This window comes from Panicum hallii, chromosome 4 (assembly GCF_002211085.1).
Source record: "Panicum hallii strain FIL2 chromosome 4, PHallii_v3.1, whole genome shotgun sequence".
Classification (NCBI taxonomy): Eukaryota; Viridiplantae; Streptophyta; class Magnoliopsida; order Poales; family Poaceae; genus Panicum; species Panicum hallii.
Genome location: NC_038045.1, coordinates 51,678,922 through 51,700,133, shown reverse-complemented (window position 1 = coordinate 51,700,133; position 21,212 = coordinate 51,678,922). Strand labels below are relative to the sequence as shown.

General features: G+C 44.3%; 2 protein-coding genes across 7 annotated transcripts; both read left to right on the top strand.

Moving 5' to 3' along the window:
* Nucleotides 1-626: 626 nt before the first annotated feature.
* On the top strand, nucleotides 627-7,249 carry LOC112889298 (SPX domain-containing membrane protein Os06g0129400). 3 transcript variants are annotated; one of them, XM_025955856.1, is made up of 11 exons: nucleotides 627-926; nucleotides 2,314-2,386; nucleotides 2,781-2,901; nucleotides 3,501-3,812; nucleotides 4,058-4,162; nucleotides 4,285-4,742; nucleotides 5,168-5,469; nucleotides 5,763-5,947; nucleotides 6,228-6,418; nucleotides 6,579-6,712; nucleotides 6,809-7,047. In XM_025955856.1, exons 2-11 carry the CDS (start codon nucleotides 2,334-2,336, stop codon nucleotides 7,045-7,047), a joined length of 2,100 nt encoding a protein of 699 aa, XP_025811641.1. In that variant the 5' UTR covers nucleotides 627-926; nucleotides 2,314-2,333. The 3 variants fall into 3 exon arrangements, with proteins under 3 accessions (XP_025811641.1, XP_025811642.1, XP_025811644.1); XM_025955857.1 differs by lacking the exon at nucleotides 627-926 and having other exon boundaries at nucleotides 2,334-2,386; nucleotides 6,809-7,249; XM_025955859.1 differs by lacking the exons at nucleotides 627-926; nucleotides 2,314-2,386 and adding an exon at nucleotides 2,971-3,020 and having other exon boundaries at nucleotides 2,788-2,901.
* A 3,014-nt stretch (nucleotides 7,250-10,263) lies between these two features.
* On the top strand, nucleotides 10,264-19,421 carry LOC112889266 (RNA polymerase I termination factor-like). Of its 4 annotated transcripts, none has more exons than XM_025955815.1 (10): nucleotides 10,264-10,506; nucleotides 13,438-14,351; nucleotides 14,985-15,069; nucleotides 15,338-15,449; nucleotides 16,354-16,466; nucleotides 17,235-17,332; nucleotides 17,461-17,537; nucleotides 18,164-18,238; nucleotides 18,785-18,847; nucleotides 18,983-19,421. In XM_025955815.1, exons 2-10 carry the CDS (start codon nucleotides 13,449-13,451, stop codon nucleotides 19,164-19,166), a joined length of 1,710 nt encoding a protein of 569 aa, XP_025811600.1. In that variant the 5' UTR covers nucleotides 10,264-10,506; nucleotides 13,438-13,448; the 3' UTR covers nucleotides 19,167-19,421. The 4 variants fall into 4 exon arrangements, 3 of the variants coding, with proteins under 3 accessions (XP_025811600.1, XP_025811598.1, XP_025811599.1); XR_003228060.1 differs by lacking the exons at nucleotides 10,264-10,506; nucleotides 18,983-19,421 and adding exons at nucleotides 10,536-11,201; nucleotides 18,503-18,646; XM_025955813.1 differs by lacking the exon at nucleotides 10,264-10,506 and adding an exon at nucleotides 10,537-11,201.
* The last annotated feature ends 1,791 nt before the right edge of the window (nucleotides 19,422-21,212 follow it).

Genomic DNA, 21,212 nt, shown 5'->3' with positions numbered 1-21,212 from the left:
TAAGATCAGATGTGGGGTAGCTTCGCCGATACCAAAGTTGGCAATGAAGATCTGCTTTTTTTTTTCCTTTCGGCAGCTTTGGTTTGCAGTTTTCTGAAAACCGAAATAATCATTGATCATATTTTTGAAAAAAAAAGAGAGAAATAATCATTGATCTAAGAAAAGGGAAGGAAAACCCGACTGCCTAGCTACTCTAGAAGAGACAAATCACTGCCAGCTACAGCAGCTACAGCTACAATCTCCTGAAAGCTAAACCAATTGTTTGGCTCCTTTTCACCTGCTTTTTTTTTGATAGGAGGGACTTTGAGGGAAATTGAACTTTGTTTGCCCAAAACACAACAAAACAAAATAAGCTCCACTTTCGACTGAGTGCGTGCGTGGAGAAAGCTGCTTTTACGTGATGATGAGCAGCAAAAGCGTGCCACGCCGAAACGAAGAATGTGGACCGCGCCAGACGCCGCCGCCGTGCAACGGCAGGAAACGGAACGGGACGGGCTGGCGCCACGCGGCGCGCTGACGTGGCCCGCCCGGCCAAGCGCGGCCCCGAGACGAAGCGCTCCCGAAATTGGGGACGCGCACGCGACGGGAGGACCCCGGCCGGACCCAATCCGACCCGGTAAAAAACCGGCCGCGCCTCACCGCCACCGCCGCGCGCCGTCTCCCTCTCTGTCTTCCTCGCCGCGGCGGCTCACGGCCTGCCAGCCACACCCCACCGCTCTCCTCCGCCTCGCCTGGCTATAAATACCCGCCTGCCCGTATCTCTCGCGATCCTCCCTCCCGGTCCCGGCCCTCCCCCCTCCACCTCCGCCCGCCTCAGGTCCCCGCGCACGAGCTCGCACGCGCGCCCGCGCCGGCGTCCGCGGCTCTCCGGTCCGATCCGCCTGTCAAGGCGCGCACGCGCCCGCACTCCGGAGAGGGAGAGAGAGGTAAGGGCGAGGCTCGCTCACCCGTGATTTCCCGCTTGAGGATTCTGTCGTGTTCGATTCGTGTTGGTTCCGCGGGGGTGGCTAAGCATCGTGGCTCAGATTGCGGTGGAACTTTCTGGGGCTCCGGATCGGATGGGCTCGTCCCGCCTTAGGGAATTTCAGTTCGTCCGCGGTGGTTCGAGGATGGTTGATTCCATGGGTACGGCGCGGGCTGCAGGCCGCTTTTTTCGCGAACAACATCAGACAAAGCCGGCTCCCGTGTCCCAAAGTTTCCATCTTTTTTAGAGGGTTTCGGGGTTAGAGTTACTTAAGCTTATGGAGATTCCGCCAGTGCCCAGCTTTAGATTGAGCGACGTTTCCTGTATCACTGTATGCGTTCCTGCGCTCAAACCTGTTGCCAAGTTGTTTCCGCATTGGTTTTAACCTTAATTTCAGCGCCAGTGTCTGCTCTGTTTGATTTGGTAGGCTGTTGTTTTCTGTCGCGAGAGATCCCTGACTATCACTACGAATTCGATGGAACTCGGGGTGTGATCACAGGATGGGTTCTACGATTATGTGCGGCTTGTAGCTCGGACCCAATTTAGATCCGGCCTATAGCAAAGTTTTTCAGTATTTTTGCACTTAGTTCTCAACAAAATATAGCCAAATTGGTTTGGATGTTTTCTATATCATAGATCTTAATATGTCTGCATGAGTCTCTTACGCTGACTGTTCTAATGCTAGACGCATGTGCGTTGCAAGTTGATACTAAAAAAATCAGGTTAATTGATTTTGTGATTGTTGAGAAGTTTTCACCCAGTAAGTTAAAATGGACTTTTGTGACTCCTTTCATCTTTCACCTTGTGAGACTGCGACATGAAATCAATTTTTGGCCGTACAAGTTCTGTTCGTGGTTCTCAATAATTGGTCTACTGAAAAGAACAGATATTTAGGTTTGTGACTGTAACATCAAATTTGTCTCATTTAATAGTGAGAATGCACTATTTACAATAAAAGATGCTTCAGGTAATTATGATGTAGTTTAGACCATGCACTGATGATCAGTATATTTACTCAATACTTTGATCAAATGTCCTGGGACTATGGTTTTCTTTCAAAAAAAAGATTCCTTTTTGCTGGAGGGTTCTCATCTTAGGTTGTAGGTTCCTTTTTGTCATCTACTTAGTTGTCTTGTTATGTGTATAAAGTGATGGCATTATTTACTGAGTTTTACATTGAGTTACACTGATCTGAGAACATATGTCCAGAATGAGGTTCCTCATGTAACCTTGCTCATCGACGGATTTCTTTTATTTTATGGCACTCACATCTTACTATCTTAGCAATTGGAACCAATAATCATTTCCCCCCATCTGTGCTACTGACACTGTGCTACTTTTGTTGGCAGATTAATTTATTAAAGTCAAGATGGTTAACTTCGGGAAAAAGTTGATGGCCGATCAAATTCCAGAATGGAAAGGGTACTATTTATGTTTTTTTTTCTAATATTTCCCTTAATGTGACCCTATGTATATTAGTATAGAGTAATGAGTGATCTGAATGCCATCAAGTTCCTCTTCAATCAGTGGTTTACCTTTTCTTTTCTTTGAGAAAAAATAGTTTATATTCGCTTCTTCGAAGAAAATATATCTATGTCTTGTTACTTAACAGACCAGATATTGGTAGCGATACATTGAAAATTGACATTGTCGAACCTTTGATTGCCTTTAATTACATTCATGGCTGTGCTGCCTTATAGTTTTCCCTTTGTGCTTTCATCTCCGTTTAGTTAGCTCCTCTTGGTGTAAAAGTTTTCATACTAACACCCCTAGTTAGAATGCGTGACCGTTGTCTTCTTTATGTCGATGTCTTCAGATATTATATAAATTACAAGTTGATGAAGAAGAAAGTTAAACAGTATGGCCAGCAGCTCCAACAGGGTGAGAAAGATCGTCGCCGGGTTCTCAAAGATTTCTCTAAGATGCTTGATGATCAGGTAATGCTAAGTAATAGAAATCTGTGAACACTCATCAGTTCATTCCACCTGATCTGCTTTAACTTGCAGACTTAAGCTTCTCTGTGGATATTTAACTTGCTGACTGTAACATCAACATGGTGAGCATGCATTATCCATATCTGACCTCTGCATGCACTTGCATGCTAACTTGCTGACTTAGCATCAGCATGGTGAGCATGCATTATCCATATCTAACCTCTGCATCCATTATCCATATCTGACTTAAGCTTCTCTTTGGATATTTAACTTGCTGAGTGTAGCATCAACATGGTGAGCATGCATTATCCATATCTGACCTCTGAATGCACTTGCATGTTCAGCAAGGCCATGCAGTTTATGCAAATGGCTAGTTCAGAAACACAGTACTATGGAAACATAACTATAAGAGTCGATGATTTGTTCAGAAACATTTTATTATGTACTTTTCTGGATTGCTGCTTTTGGTACATACATCATGTAATTTATGTGCACTGTCGTCTTGTTAGCTGGCATTTCCTTTGGATTGATATTGATGTGAGTACAATACAATTGTTCCTACTGGGATCAGTATATTAATTTCTTATTTTCTGTTTATTCAGATCGAGAAGATTGTCCTGTTTCTGTTGGAACAACAAGGAATGTTGGCAAGCAGGATTGAGAAGTTAGCAAAGCAACGGGCAATACTACAAGAGCAGCCTGATATATCTGGCATTGCTGAGTTGCGAGAAGCTTATAGGGAAGTTGGTCTGGATCTCATCAAACTTCTCAAGTTCGTTGATCTTAATGCAACTGGCATTCGGAAAATCTTGAAGAAGTTTGATAAACGGTTTGGTTACAGATTTACTGATTACTATGTGACTAGTAGATCAAATCACCCCTACTCTCAGCTACAGCAGGTCTTCAAGCATGTGGTAATGCGCTGGCTCTGGATTTTTCTTTTATCATTGAAACATGTTGTTGTCCATGCTCTTTTGTGTTGCATGAATTCTTCTGTATGTCACTCTTATTGGGTTTCATCTCAAGCCCACTTCAACTTGCTTGGGATTAGAAGGGTCTGTTTTATAAATTTTACTATTTGCAACTATGGCCTGCCTTCCCAATCATTTGAAATATTCCATAGACTGGAACATGCACCTTACATGTTTTATGCAACCAGGGTGTAGGAGCTGTTGTAGGAGCCTTGTCACGTAACCTTGCTGAACTACAGGAGCGTCAAGGAAGTTATTTATCAATTTATGATCAGCCATCTTCTGCTCTTAAGGTTTATTTCTCATCTTGACTACTTAAGTTATGCCACTTATGAACATTTTCGTACCCATCCAGTAGAATTGTGGTTACACTCGAACACCTGCTACTGACCAGTCTGTTCTTGATCCCCTGCAGGACCCAATCATTGATATGATAAATTCGTCAGTGGATAAGTTAACACGCTCAACTAATTTTCTTCGATTTTTGGGGCAACATGCCCTGATTGTGGATGAGGAGTCTCCTAGCACTGCAGGGGAGGAAGAAATAGAAGATCAAAAATACCATTTCATGTCCCTTATGTTGAACCTGGTGAACACATTCCTTTACATGGTCAACACATACATCATTGTGCCAACTGCAGATGACTACTCAGTGAGCCTTGGGGCTGCTTCCACTGTTTGTGGTGTTGTTATTGGTTCAATGGCTGTTGCACAAATATTTTCCTCGGTTTACTTCAGCGCATGGTCCAACAAGTCATATTTCAAACCACTTATTTTCAGCAGTATTGTTCTTTTCTTGGGGAATGTATGTTATGCAATAGCATATGATATGAAGTCCCTCACAGTCCTTATTATTGGCCGTCTACTCTGTGGGTAAGTGTCCTTGTGTAGAAGTACTGTTTCACAAGTGGGCACTTGATTCTTCAGCTATAACATTGTTTTCATTCGAGTTTTGCTTTAGTTCAGTTCTATATTCTAGTGGAAGATCAAACAACAGGAAAATTATTTCTTCACTCTTCAGTTGCCAGTGTCCTTTCATTTTCAGAATTAAGTTCTTCGTAGCAAGTGTCCCTTTTCAGAACAGTGCTGATCAGAAATGTTAGGGTGCAATTGCGCATATCAATATCTCTAGTTTTTTCAGCTTGGCATGAAGTAAATTTAGGTGTAATCTGATTTCCTGTGACCTTTTGTTCTTACACAAAGAATTCTGTACTAAACATTCCGCGTGGCAGTTAATTATCATTTCTGCATAGTTTTTGTGTGCACATGTTTTAATGAATATAATTATTTTGATATAGGATGGGTTCTGCAAGAGCTGTAAATCGCCGGTATATTAGTGATTGTGTCCCTGCAAGGATACGCATGCAAGCTTCAGCAGGATTTGTTAGCGCAAGTGCACTTGGCATGGCCTGTGGGCCAGCACTAGCTGGTCTACTTCAGTGGAAATTTAAGATCTACATGGTTACCTTCAATCAAGCAACCCTACCTGGTTGGGTGATGGCAGTTGCATGGCTATTGTACTTAGTCTGGCTATCATTCTCGTTCAAGGAACCAAACCGTGCTACTGAGGTGAATGATGCCACACAAAATCCTGCTTCTGGTAAGTCAAGGAAATCTAATGTCTTTGGTTACTTTGGCTTTTGCACAACTAATGATGCAAAGTGGGTATCCAATGGTGTTTTCCTAGTCAGCTAGTTTAGTTCATTTCTCTCCCTAAATTAATTAGGTGGCATGCCATTTTAGTTCATTTTAGCAAGTTTTTGGTTGAATCGATGACCGAAAAACAAGTGCAACTTGCATCCCTGACTTCAACTTGAGTTTTGTGATTAATTTTGAAAGTTGTCTGACTCCTGCTCTTGATTTAATTTGATTGAATTTCTGTCATGATGGCAGGACAAAGGGTGGATATTGGGCAACTGGAAAATGGACTTGCACGACCGCTGCTCACGGACGCCGAAAATAAACAAAATGGAGATGAAGATGAAGAAATTGATGATAGTGAAGAAGCTGCAGAAGATTCTCGCAAGCCTGCAACATCAATTGGCTCAGCGTACAGATTGCTTACTCCATCAGTAAAGGTATTAGGATGCCATTACGCTGATCAACCATTTTTTGTCTTGATTTGTTTCTGTACCATTTTTCTGAGAATTTGTACGAACCCACAGATTGCATTGATGGATCGGAAATAGGTTAAATATGTTTCGATTCTACTAGTTCCTGCACTGTAGAGAACCTCTGACTATTCTGCCTTCCTCAAACCCCATCAAATGTTAACCAATCTGTGCTTTAGGCTAAGCACACTATTATCATTTTCTTCTACTTTTGGACATCTGACTCAATTGTACTTTGCTCATGCAGGTTCAATTGTTGATATACTTCATGCTCAAATATGCAATGGAGATTTTACTTTCAGAGTCCAGTGTTATCACCAATCACTATTTCAGTTGGAACACAAGCGCAGTGGCAATCTTTCTAGCAATCCTTGGGTTGACAGTCCTTCCTGTTAATGCAGTTGTTGGAACATACATCAGCAATATGTTTGAGGACAGGTTTGTGAATTTTCCACGCTCAAGTAATGGCACTGCTTATGCCTTTTCCTTTTCCTTTTATTGGGTATTATCATAAGTCCATTATTGAGGGACAATTTTTTCTGTGTTTTTGGGGAAACCTACAACTCTGCCTTACCATTTTGGTTGTTGTTTTTTACAGGCAACTCCTGATGGTATCCCAAATTACTTTGCTAGTAGGCATTATTTTCAGCTTCAAAGTTACGAGCAGGTATTCAGTCGTCCAGTATGTTGCCTCAGCACTCATCACGTTTGTTTCTGCTGAAGTTCTTGAAGGTAAGAAGATCCAGCCTCCTCTGAAACGTACGCCACTTCATAGTATTTTTATCCTAGGAATGGATCATAACCTCCAATCTTATTGGGGAAATGCAGGCGTGAACCTCTCACTCCTATCAAGCGTGATGTCGTCCCGCCTCTCCCGTGGCACCTACAACGGTGGGCTCCTCTCGACGGAGGCCGGGACCCTGGCGAGGGTGGTCGCCGACTGCACCATCACGGCCGCAGGGTACCTGGGCGTGGGGAAGCTCCTAAACATCACCCTGCTGCCGTCCCTGGTGATCTGCGCAACGTCCATCACGTGCACCTTCCTGACGTACAACTCGCTCTTCTAATGGAAGCTCCCACGGGTGTTGTCCGGTGGTGTCACTGTTCGCCCATGGTAGCGTAAATCAAGGCAGCGGGTAGGCCGCCATTGCAGTTGCCCGAAGGGGCTATCGTTTTGTATGTTCGTCGATTTGATTGCTGTAAATTGATCGCAGCAACTGAACCGGGCCTTGCCCTGCAAAATTTTGATCGATGATGTCCTTCTGATCTCTTTGGTTCGTTGGTTCGTCGATGATCACGATGTAGTTGTGCTCAGCGTTGTGACTACTCGTCCTGAACTTGAACTTTGCATGCTGCACGCCGATGTGTAGTGGTCTTGACCGGTCACCGTTGTGACTTGTTAGAGGGATGTCTTGCATGTCGACGTTTGCCGGTCGCCCGAAACAAAGTGTTTTTCAAACTTTAACTGCTAGCAGCCGGTTATTTATCCAATGTTTGAATTCCACAACATTAATTCAATGATTAAATTCTGCAACATAGTGCTCATCGGTAAAAGGCCTGATGATTAAATTCCACAACATGATGCTCATACTAAAGTAAAGAGTCTCATCAGTAAAAGCCTAATGATTAAATTTCACAATATAGTGCTCAATCTAAAATAAACTTTACAAAAGGAAACTCAAATTTCAACTTCTTCACGCTATATTATACCAGTGCAATGAGCAGCTGGTTTGTCACTCAAATGAAACCAATCAAAGTTGAGCTCTTGCAATCTTTCCTAATTTAACTCTACTGAGAGGAATCGATTGGTCACTTAGTTTAAGTGTAGTGAAGAATCCTGAAGAACCGTGATGATGGGACATTGATGACTTTTGACGATTGAATACCCTTATTGCTACGTGATGCAAACAATGCTCAACAACATGATGAGCCAATAAGGAACATTAGCAGCATATATTATCAGTTGCCTCTAAAATCTCAACTCATATGAATACCGTAATTTTGTTCTAGGATTAGGTGAAATAGTAGCTCATCATGATTGATTGGGGCCAGAGCTGCGACTACACATTAGAAGAAAGCACACAAGGAGGGATTTGAATCCAGGCAAAGACCAGAAAATCAGTTAAATACACAGCATAGTATGCATCGCCGTGAGTGATAAGAGTACATGAATAATGTGGTCCACTATCATGGAAACTGGATGAGAAGAGCATGCGTTTTTTTTTCACTAAATAAAACCAAGAAGAGGGTGGAGAGATTCAGTTAGCCGAGGGCTAAATTTCAGTTGAACAAGCAATACAGAAAGTATGCTGCTAAATTTCTGTTGAACAAGCAGTACAAAAAGGACGCTGGTGATTCGTACAACTCATGAGCAGTATGTGGAGATGTGCAAGATAAAAGTCTCATGCACGGTTTTGCATGATAAAAATGGAGCAAGGAATGAGCAATGCTATCAATGATCATGAGAAACTGCATGAACAAAAAACACAGCTTGCATACTGATTCAATACTCAGACAGACAGACAAATACTCTACATAACTGAAAATGGAACTGTGCTATGTTGCTGTGTAGCTCTAGCACATACTAGCAATGCAAAGCCATAAGTGTATGGCATCTACAATTAGACTCTGATTCAGCAATATGTGACTTGTCAGCTCTCACCTGATTCAGAGTTAAGCGTCTTTCCACATGGACAGACTGTACTACGTTCTGAATCTGTTGATTTAGCCGGGAGGATCAGATTTTTCGTAGGACCTGTCATTTTACAACGAAATTATGAAGCAAACAACTGACATCCTATTCTGAAGAATATCCAGCAAACATACGCTCTTCTCTGACCAACTTGCAAACAGAGGCCCAGTAGCTCGCCATGCCGGTTGCCGTGGCCGCCATGGCCTGAAACATGGCTGGCACATTCGCTCTGGACGGTGAAGGGCACCGCCGCACCTGCGTCTCGTTGGATGGCGCCGTTCCCGGCGAGGACGTTCAAGCTGGTGGAGGCCCCTGCGTGGATGCCTTGGTGTCATGGGACAAGGGGCGGAGCAGCTTCGTCGGTGACGCCTTCCCCCGCGGAGCACTGAACTGGAGCCACCGCTGCCGGCCAGCGGCGACTCGGCGTTGGGGATTCTGTGAATCGGCGGAGGAAGCTTTTGTTTTTCAGTTCCCTGTAAAAATCTCCTGATCAGTCGGCAAGACACAGACGGGTTTAGGATGTCCAACAGAAAGACTTAAGTTTGCCGCCGCAAAAGGAAGCGAAACTCGCCGCCGGATCATTCGAACGAGCACAGGCGCATCCAAGATCAGGAACTCGCCGGGGAGCGGCGGCGGCGGCGGCGAGGCGACGAAGCAGCGTGGTCGCCTGGTCGGCATGGCGGAGACGGAGGCGCGCTCGTGTTCTTACGATCTTATCACAGCGTGCTATAACCTCGTTGCTCAATCGAGACCGTGAAATACGAATCGAACGGCTCCCAGGTACCCCACGGGTGGACGGTAAATGAAATACCGTCCACCCGGTCGGTAAACCAAATAACGACCAGACCACCCCCTGGCCGCGCTCCACGGCGGCCAAACGCCACCCGCCGGCGAGCTGGTAGTTGGCGGCGCGAAGCTTGGAAGCGCAACGCACCCTGCCCGACGAAGAGAACCCTAGCAAGCCGCCTCTGCCGCAACCTGCGGCACGAGACACGGCGTGCCGTTAACGTTGCTCCGCCGCGCACCGCGCGTGGGAAGCCGCTCTCGGCTGGGCGCCAGGGGCGCGCCTGCTTCGGCGAGCACGGCGTGTTCTCCGAGTGGTGCGGCGTGTTCTCCGCGGTCAGACGCGTCGTGGAGTCGCGACGGATGAAACCGAGGTGGTGACGCCGACGAGGGGGGCCGACCGGCGGACGCGCGGTTGGGCGCGCGCTGGCTGTCTGCCGCCGGTGTGGCTTTGCGGGAAGTGAGAAGGGAGGCTGTCAGGTACGTGGACCATTGCTCGTTGACGGGCGCCTCCTCTCGGCGAGGAGGTAGGACGCTACACAACAGAGCGAGACTAAGGATGGCAACAGGCATAAAATATTCGTGGACCCGCGTATATTAAACCCGGTGGATGCGGGTACGGATTTAGATTTGTGCCCGCAGGTACAAGTACGGGTACAGATCTAAACCTAACGGACAGTTTATAATGGATTTGAAAAATTAATATCCACACCTGCAAACCCGTCAGATCCGCTAACATGTGGGCCCCGGCTGGTCCTATATATACACATTTTAAGCTTTTCATCCGGCCATCCCCGATTCCCAGCCGCCAGCCCATCTCCCCGACCTCCCGACCCATTCTCCCAATTCCCAGCCGTCCGCCGCCCCTCCCGCCGCCGGCCGCCCGCCCGCGGCCCGCCCCCGTCCGCCCCGCCGCCGGCCGCCCGCCCCGCCTGCCCGTCCGCCCCGCCGCCGCCCGCCCGCCCGCCCCGCCGCCGGCCGCCCGCCCGCCCATGTCCGCCCCGGCTGAGAGCGAGCAGATCAGAGCTTGCTAGGTGTTCTGCTTGTTGCGGTCGGTCGTAGTTGGTCGGTTCTTATTGGCAATCGCTGTTTTAGCTTGGTTTAGCTATGCTGATTAGAGGTTGCGGCTTTGCAGTTTGCGATGTGAGGTTCCATCGCATTAGGGATTCTTAGTTCCTCTGTTTTAGCTCCTGTATCCCTTTAACACTATCAGTGACCTGAGCTTCCTGCAGTGACTGTGCTTTCTGTTGAACTGAATATGCCATCAATAATTTGTATATTCAAATTCTTATGATGTCCCCCTCCCCTTTTTTGTTAACGTGAAGGTAGCATATTTGTTGATGCGTTGCAACTGTAATATCCTTTCACAACCTTATCTGCATGGCTTTGTTTTCCCCATTTGAGAACTCTAGGCGGTCTGTAGCTATAAGCAAAAAGGAAGTAAAATATTTGATGTTTTTGTTGTCTGATGGTTTCTTCCCCCCTTGCACATTGATTTGAGCACTGTGGCAGTTTTTGTAGTTGCTGAGATTTCTCTCCTAGGTATGGAAATGATCATGGTGGCATAGGAAGAGAGTGGGCGGATGGAGAGTTTAGCTTGATTTTATAAAATTTGCGGGTACACGGGCGTGCCCGCGGGTATGCGGGTATCCGCGGATAGCGGATACGGGCGTCGTTTCGTGCCCGTGGCGGATTGCGGGCGCGGGTGCGGGTACGGATTTCGGTACGCGGATACGGATATACAAAGTTAATATCCGCGCGGATTTTACCCGTTGCCATCTATAGTTTATCCATTTGAATTTTATATCAATCGTGGCTGCAGATCCTACACTACCACTAGCACTTGCGCTAGCACCAGCAGTAGCAGTAGCACTAGCAGTAGCACTACTCGATGTAGCCATCTACAGAAGAAAGCAAGAAGCCAAGAACAGGTCACTAGATCAGAAAGACAGATACGTGAATCGGGGAGGAAATTATAGAAGAAAAGAAACGGAAGGAAGAAAACAATCCAGAGGACGACAAGAACGGGAAACTCATCGGAGATTGCATCCGGCCCTCCTCCTTGCCAGCGGGTGGCGGCTTGTCGCCGGCGACGGCGAGCGGCGGCGCTCGTGCGGGCGGCGCCTGCGTGAGTGCATCCGCGTGCGAACGTGCTGTGCGTGGGGGCTTGTCGATCCTTGGACCGGACCGTAATCTACTTATTCGCACAAAAAGGACAAATCACAAGCAAGGAGGAGTAACTTAGGAAGACGAGCGGCATACCTCGAGTGGCCGTCGCTGCCTGCTCTTAGCTCTGCAGCCGCAGCCGCCTGGACAGTCGCGGGCTGCCCTAGCCGAATCGGCGGATGTGACACCGCCTGCACTCCCCCAACCCCCTCCCGAGCGCCTTCGTCCGGCCGCGGTGGAAGGGATATGCTGTGAATGAGGAGGTTGGAGGGGTCGAGGGCAGGAGGAGATGAGCGGCTTGATCGGAGGCGGTGCGGCCGGCGGTGTGAGGGATTGGGAGAGGAGGCGCGGTCGGCGGTGTGGGCGATTGGGAGAGGCAGCGTCGGAGCGAGCGGAGCAACTGGGGGAGGAGAGGATGGCGTCGCATCCGACGGAGTGGCGACGGAGAGGACGCGTATCAGTATCGGGGCGGCGCGGCGGCGGCGGCCGGGGAGCGACGCCTCGTTGTGGGGTTTATGCTTTTGGGGCTTTGGGCCTTGGGCTAGGAAGTCACTCTGAGCCAAAGCCCCAAAAGCATAAACCCCACAACCAGGCTTCGCTCCCCGGCCGCCGCCGCCGCGCCGCCCCGATCCTAATACGCGTCCTCTCCGTCGCCACTCCGTCGGATGCGACGCCGTCCTCTCCTCTCCCAGTCGCTCTGCTCACTCCGACGCTGCCTCTCCCAATCGCCCACACCGCCGACCACGCCTCCTCTCCCAATCCCTCACACCGCCGGCCGCGCCGCCTCCGATCAAGCCGCTCGTCTCCTCCTGCCCTCGACCCCTCCAACCTCCTCATTCACAGCATATCCCTTCCGCCGCGGCCGGACGAAGGCGCTCGCGAGGGGGTTGGGGGAGTGCAGGCGGCGTCACATCCGCCGATTCGGCTAGGGCAGCCCGCGACCGTCCAGGCGGCTGTGGCTGCAGAGCTAAGACAGGCAGCGAGCGGCCACTCGAGGTATGCCGCTCGTCTTCCTAAGTTACTCCTCCTTGCTTGTGATTTGTCCTTTTTGTGTGAATAAGTAGATTACGGTCCGGTCCAAGGATCGACAAGCCCCCACGCACAGCACGCTCGCAAGCGGACGCACTCACGCAGGCGCCGCCCGCACGAGCGCCGCCGCTCGCCGTCTCCGTCGACGAGCCGCCACCCGCTGGCAAGGAGGAGGGCCGGATGCAATCTCCGGTGAGTTTCCCGTTCTTGTCGTCCTCTGGATTGTTTTCTTCCTTCCTTTTCTTTTCTTCTATAATTTCCTCCCCGATTCACGTATCTGTCTTTCTGATCTAGTGACCTGTTCTTGGCTTCTTGCTTTCTTCTGTAGATGGCTACATCGAGTAGTGCTACTGCTGGTGCTAGCGCAAGTGCTAGTGGTAGTGTAGGATTTGCAGCCACGATTGATATAAAATTCAAATGGATAAACTCATTGAACATGACGATTTGGTCTTTGTGCACTGAAATCTGAGACATATGTCAAGAAAAACAGATGCATACAAGACAGGAGAGACAAGAATGTGGGATGTGGGACGAGATTCTTTTGACCTATTTCTTATTGTTGTGAACTTTGCTATGCATTGTTTTTATTTATTTTTAAAAAAATTCTGAAACGTATCCACATATCGGAGGTTTTTGGGGAAAAAATGCCTTATCCGCGTATCTGTATCAGCCTCGATACTGATACGCGTTTCCGTATCCATGTAACTTAGATTGTAATAGTAGATAGTGGACTTGCATGACCTCACTGAATACTAATATCGGTTCATTTCTTGAATTTCTGGGCCAGCATCAATAGGCATGGAAAGAGGTTCTGCTGCAGAGTACAGTGAGGTAAAGGCTGTGATAGGCAGCAACGAGGAGAAAAAAGGCCAGAGGAGCAAGAAAGACAAGGGGCAGAGAAAGAGGAAGAAAGATAAGGCCAAGGGTCATGGAGGCGATGGCGATAGATCAATTGAATCTGATGACAAGAATCATAGTGTTGAGATGGAGCATGCTGAAGTGTCAGCCAAGATGGCTGAAAAACCGTGCTCGGAGCATGCAGAGGTCATTATGAGCAAAAGGGATGCGAAGAAAGACAGGAAGAAAAAGAAGAGAAATAAGGAGGTTGATACTATCAGCCAGAAGCAGATACCTGATGCTAATGATGGAAGTGTTGGGTCAGAGTATGTAGAAATGAACAAAGGAGAAGGAGAACATGATAGTACGTCAAAGAAGGGCAAACGGAAGCACCGGGATGGCGAAACATCCTCAAATGGTTCTTGTGATCAAATTGTTTCAGGGGGTGATAAGAAGAGGAAATGGAAGGAACCTTCAGTTACCTTGGAAGAGGGCAATGACGTTGACGTGTCAAAGATGGGGCAAAACACAGAGGGCAAGAAAAAGAGGAGAAAGGAGAGAGATAATATTGCTGTAGACCTAAGTCAGAATACACCAGCTGGAGATGGCAAGAATTGCAACGAAGAGAAAAAAACGAGTAAGGATGACAATGATGGTGGCAAAAGCAGAAAAGTTAACATGGCACGTCGAAAGGACAAGGGTAAACGAGTGAGCTTCACTGATGATGTGGAGGTGTTTAATATAGATGGTGATGGTGCTGATGAAGAGGGTGATGGGAGTGGTGATTCTGGACTGGTGCATGGCAAACGGTTTACCCCTGAGGAAGATGCGAAACTAATGGAAGCCATCGAAAAATATGCACAGGTATCTTCTCTTGCTTTATAGTCTGCATTGTTCGTTTCATAGGTCATGCGTGTTTCTGGATAGTGCTTTTGCTTGCTAATCAGTGTATGATCATGTATTAGGCTATTAGCATACTTAATTGACTGAAAACTATGATGTAGACATGGAAGTATGAGACAGCGCTTACTATTGGTTGTTACTCAGTGACGTTGTTCTTTAACTTACATAGATGGATTCTGACAATTCTTTGTCCAAGTCAATTTATTTACTACGAGACTACTGTCAATTATTTGTTGAAATGTTAAACATATTCATGAAGTGAACTTTTCGTGTTGCACTTATATTTGTGTGTACTATTTTGTATAAGAAACTTCAACTCACCATTCAACATTCATGTAATCCAGCTTTTGTTATGCGTATATATCTCCTTTAATTTTTGTGTTACCTTCCATGCTGGAGTTTGGGACCTGTACCTTTTAGGTAATTTGTGTTCCATATTTGGATAGTAACCTTTGTTGCATGTGTTAATTATTTTGGATCTTGATGTTATATCATTATTCCTACTTTCTTCTATTTATCAAATAAATAAATGAGTGACTTCACATGCTCAGCATGGTCCAAACTTCAATTCTGTTAATTTCTTTCTTGGTATAGATGAAGCAATTGGGAGAGAAAGGGTTAGAGATGATTCGGGCTAGCATGAAACATCCAGAGCTCAGGGGTTGTTGGGCTGAAATAGGTAAGCCAAAAACATCTAGTGCTATCTCTTTTACATTCCCTCTTATGTTGTCTTCCCTTTTTATGATCACATCAGTTACACATGTAAATCTGCAACTGGTTAGGTTCATATTCTTTGACTGCAAACTTCGTTCTCACAAAATATGTAATTTGCATATACTTTGGGAAATCAGCTAGTGAATAATGTAACATTGCTTGAATCTCGTTAGTCAAAGTGTACGTTTTCCTGATCTGGGTAGCAGATGGCTTATTAATGACTTATGTTGCAGCAACATCATTACCTCATCGACCACAAATGGCCGTATACAAACGAGCACGAATTTTACTTTATAGGAGTGCCGAACGTAAATGGACTCAAGAGGAGTACGAGATAGTTCGACGGTACCGTAAAAATTCTCCTTCTGAAATCAGATAAACTTTATTTTATTTTGTCCATTTTCATGCTAGCATTATTTATTTGATTTTGAGAAAGATTGATATTATTCTCCAATGTGGTTTGCCTGAGTTTCTATATCTGTGTGTTAGCTGTGGAACTCAACCAAAAAGTCAGACTGCATGAATGTTAGTCCTTAATTCTATCCTTATTCTTTACTATTCAAAATCGTGCTAAGAGATGATGAGATAACTACTAGCATCACTGCATTTTTGAAGTCAAATTAACTACAATGGCATATTGGCATGTATGGTAATACACTACATAGCTCTGTGACTTCCCTATCTATAGCCTTGAGTTATTACTTTGGTACTTTCTGTATAACATTAGTAATTTGCTTTGAGAAGTTGAGTTTTCTTTGTAACTGATGCTTTTACTTGGATATGCTATTTTATCTCTCGGTACCATTGTCATGTACATCCTGCGTAATATAGATCCTAGCTGTTGCACACCTCCTTACCCCAGTATACTTTCTTGGTATTTATCTTGAGAAATAATGCTAGGCTACTCCAATGTATAGTATCATGCGCATTAAATTATCTGCCATGTAGGATTTTTGCTGACTTGGTAGTAAATTGATGAGAGTGAGGAAAGTTGCATCTTTGTGGAGATACAGCTTAAGCATGAAGTCCTCAAATTCAACTATTGGAAACTGCACGGTAGCACTGGGTGGAGTTATTTCCTCGATACTTGTTTTGGATCCATTGTCATAGACAACATCATCCGACGATTAATTGCATTGGGACTTTCTGAAACAAAACTTCGTGTCATTCTTGTATTGGGACCTGGAGTAGCCTTAAGATCTTGTTTCTGACTGGCTTCATATGACTAAGATTGGCATGCATGACACAGGTTCGTTGAAAAGAATGGCACAACTTGGAAGGAACTGGCAACAGACCTTGGAAAGAGTGAAATCCATGTAAAAGATACTTGGAGACGAATGAAACCCAAAAATTTAAAAAAAGGTGTTTGTCGCTGCTATGACTTATAAGCTCATCATAATTTAGCTGATTCATCTGTTTTCACCAAACTTGATTCTTTAACTTATAAATGTTTATTTTCATTATTACAACTATAAATCTCTTCATTATTCTATTTGCTGTACACTCTACTGGAACTTGCATTATTTCTGTGGCACTCAGGAAATTGGTTTAGTAAAAAACAAGATTCTGGGATTTTGTTGTAGAGCAACTTTTTTACCTAAGTTTATTTTGTTATATTTCATGTTTCATTAGAAGAGATAATTTCATAGAATGTGCTTATGGTTTGTAGTTTATCATTTAAAACATAGTGTGAACCAGGGTTCTCATAGTTGCACCTGCATCTTTGGAGTAGATATCCCTTATTTCCGGTGGATATGGTTGATTGGAGTGTATACTGTTAAAAAGTATAGGCATGGCCATGTAACTTTGGATTTTGGGTCATGTAACTTTGAAATCGCAGGCATGTTTTTGGAGAAAATGTTAAACCATAGGTTCTTTTGTATGACATGGTTAGACTTCATGTGGATTTGTATCTTAAGTTAAAAGGTGTTTTGTTAATCAAATGGAAAGATAAGTCATAAATTTCAAGGGATCTAACAATTAGATTTTGAGTAAACAGGGCTTCACAATGCAAAATATGGGTTCTATGTTTTTTCTACTGTGGAGGAAGTTTCATTATATAATATGAGAGTTAGAATTTGTTTACCAACTTGTCCATCATGGTGCCCTCTTTAACTGATAAATATTCAGGGTCTTGGACTCAGGATGAATACCAAAACTTGTTTGATCTGGTAAATTTGGACTTGCGTGTGAAAGCTCACCAAAAGATCGCTCCTAGTCATCGCCAGGTGTGTGATTCTTTATCTTTGTCCATAATATGCTTTTGACACCAGATTTCATGTTTACAATCTTCCATCAGTGCTCTTTCATATTGTTTCATTCCTACAATCAGGTGATTTATTTACTTTTGTGACAGCTGAGAGATAACATTTCCTGGGAGGCCATCAGTGAAAAATTAACCACCCGTAGTAACAAGGACTGCTGCTTGAAGTGGTTAGTTTGCTATCCATTTAACGCATAACATAATTTCCTCTTTGAATCTGTGCCTAATTTTGTAACCCCTCTGGTTTTAAATATATGATGTTAAAGAAACTGATTAAGTTGTCCTGATGTCATACATTTAAAACGAGGCTGAGTATATTTCAGGTTTTCTGCATTTTCTTTTATATTGGTCTGTGTTTGTCTTCTTCAAACTGATTGAGACATCTTCAGAGCTGAATGTCCATGCATTGCATCACTTCTGTTTGTACAAGTTTGAACACACTATTTAGTGCGATGTTGAGTATCTCTTCGGTGTATTTGATTGTTAGACATTTTCCAGCGAGGCTAGGGCTGGAACCTGGCACCGGTACAGATTCTGCCAGGAATTGAATTATTAGAATTGCATATGAATTATCTTCCACATTTTTCAGCTAGCATGCTTTGTATTGACACTTTTGTGAAATGCTTATTAAATCAAAATGTTTGGGGTTTTCTGATAGTGTCGGCTTGACATACGTTTACTAATGGAACCCAATCCTTGGTACTGCTAATTTTGTTTTGTCTGTCCTAATTTTTCAGCTTATATATGAATTAGTTATCATCACACATAGTCACTAAATGAAACTTATGCATACCAGGTACCAGCAATTAGCATCGCCACTGGTTAAAGAAGGAATCTGGGCAGATACTGATGATTATCTGTTGATGGAAGCGTAAGTTATATAGGTTATATATTGAATTCAATGTCATAATTAAATGTTACATATCATCTGCAAGACATTTTTATTATGATTATGATCTGACCTAAAGTGCCTACGAAATATAAATATATTATTTGAGTAAGGAAAAAGGCTGTATTTTCTCTCTCTGTTTTGATTTAGTCCAACTTGCTCATATACTCTAGAACCGGGCAAATAATCCTCTCTACTTTCATACCAATTCCAAATGAGTCTAATACTTCATACGGGTGATTTCAGGACCCTTCCATGTAGCTTGCTCTTTTTATTTCATGAACTCTTAATGAATAGAGTGAAGTACAAGGTTTTTTAGAGGGAAGGGGGTTTGGTCCATATGTGTACCTGAACAATATGCTGCTATCTTGTTCAAACAATGTGTGGATGGTATGTTCAGATTATATGCAAATTCCTCCTGTTGTCACCTACTCCATTTTTCCTGGTAGAATTTTGTTCTTTTAGATATATGTTATCATGATACTTTATATATATAGCCTGTACTGAATTTTCTTAACAACAAACCAGGCTTCAAAAGGTGGATGCTGTTTGTGTTGAAGATGTTGACTGGGAGAGACTTCTTGATCACAGGTGACTTCTGATTGCTGACTTTGCTTCAACAGTCTGTTGGTATCATCTAGTAGTTTTCATAAATGGTCCATATTTATTAAAACAACTGGTATTTGTCCACTTCAGCTACAATAATGGGTTATTTCATTTACTTAGATCTGGGGAGCTTTGCCGTCAGCGGTGGAACCAGATGGTCCGCATGATCGGTGGCCACAGAGAGAAGCCTTTTATCGAGCAAGTGGAAGTGCTTGCGAGGCGGTACTGCCAAGAAATGCTTGATTACAGGAAAGCTGAATCGGCTGATTTGTCGCCAGACGAACTTACTGGAGGAACTGACTAGTGACAAATAGCATAACCCTCTTGCATTTCACCTGCCAGCATGTGTTTGTGCCCTGTAAAATGTTTGGCTTTTGTTGTGGCATCTGCGGAAATATTAGCAATATATTGTTCGAGCTTCAGCGCAGAATGCAAAGTTGTCACATTTTGACCAGAAGAAACTGTATTGTTTAGGGATATAACTGGCTTTAGCTCTTGTATCTGAATATTGTTGTTGCTCCACTGAATGCTATTCTAGACTTGTGCTTAAGTTCTGGATCATTTCCAGAGGTGTCATCATGTCCTCTGCCAAGTAAAGAGGACTTCCTCACCCAGACCGGTGCCTCCTTTGTGACCAAGCACAAGAAACAGTACAACACATCCTCACCTCTTGTGTGTTTGCCAGACAATTCTGGTTTGCTATCCTGCAGTCCCTGAACCTGGTCACGCTGGTTCCTAGCCGAAGAACCATCTCCTTTGCTGATTGGTGGAAGAGGTCCTGGAGGAAAATTCCTAAGCGGCACAAAAAAGGTTATAATTCGCTGGTCATTTTTGGAGCTTGGATCCTATGGAAACATCGGAATCTCCTTTGCTGATTGGTGGAAGAGGTCCTGGAGGAAAATTCCTAAGCGGCACAAAAAAGGTTATAATTCGCTGGTCATTCTTGGAGCTTGGATCCTATGGAAACATCGGAATGCTTGTGTCTTGTATCTTTGAAGAATCTGCTCCTAAACTCCAGTATGCCCTGTACGGATGAACTGCACCTCTGGCAAGCTGCAGGTGCTAAGGGGCTTAGGGCCCTAGGCTTAGGTCAGGTGGTTTAGGCACCAGTTGGGCGCCAGTTAGTGGTCAGGTCCCTGTTCCCAACCTTTTTTAAGAGTCTTTTACAGTTTTGTTTTTTCACCATCCCCATTCTGGTTCAAGGTGGAGGATTGATTTTTTTTTTGTTATTGGACCATTTCTTTCTTTTTAATACAAAGATACGCAGCTCTTCTGCGTATTCGAGAAAAAAAAAGTATCGCCACTTGCTTTCCAATATCATTATGTGAGTTGCATCCCTATGCCTCAGCCATACAACTCCCTAATATAGTAACATGGTGTTTATCCTTGAACGAGTTAGTTGGATTCGGGTTTTTCGTCTCAGTTGTATCGTTTTAATCTGAGTCAATATAGCGAGGTCTCATTAACGGTGCCATTGGACTACTCTGTAAAAATACATGGAAATATATTATAGCCCCACAAGGCCACAACCAAACCATTATTTATTTGATTATTTCATGTCTCCAGCTATTTTCTGTTTTTGATTGATTTCAAAGTAATGAAGTGCTTCATCTTCTAATTCTAGAGACATTTACATAACAATATTTGGTTGCATCATCATAAACTCGAAACAGTCCCTTGCCCTTTGGTATCAATGACATTCACACAAAAAATATTGAACGAATTAATTCTTTTTTAATATTGAATGGACTAATTCAAGAGTGAAGTGTTTATGCCTTTCGTGCTTGGCGAACATCTTTTATACTGCATTTGAACACGGTTCACACTTGTTTCGTTGTGCACATATTATATTAGAATTGACTTTTGATTGGAAGTGACTTTCAACTCGGCTTCAATTATATTTCCCTTTAAACGTACCATATCTCAACATTCAAACATTCAAACCAGTAGCACTTGAAACTTTCAAAGATAATATATGGATTTTGAAGTCACGTTGTAGCAAAACCACTTCGACCATTTAATTTTAAGAATAGTATGACACGGTAATCTAGACCTCCGCAAGTAGGGAGTAGGCCAACAGAGTAATACTAAGCTTTGGATTGACTAGCACCCCCGACCTCGCCTCCGGGATGTCAAGCACGGTAATCTTGTCCTCCCACTTTCTTTTTTATAATTTCATCCAAGAGAAAAGGACGAATGCTCGTAACTTCCAGCACAACTAAGAGATGACATTGTCTGTGAATAAATCTCAAAATATAACTTCGGACTATCCGAACCAAAACTCCTCGAACGATTTTATTTTTGGCTAAGTCAAATAAAAGTTTGCCTTTCACGACCAGTTAGCCATTTA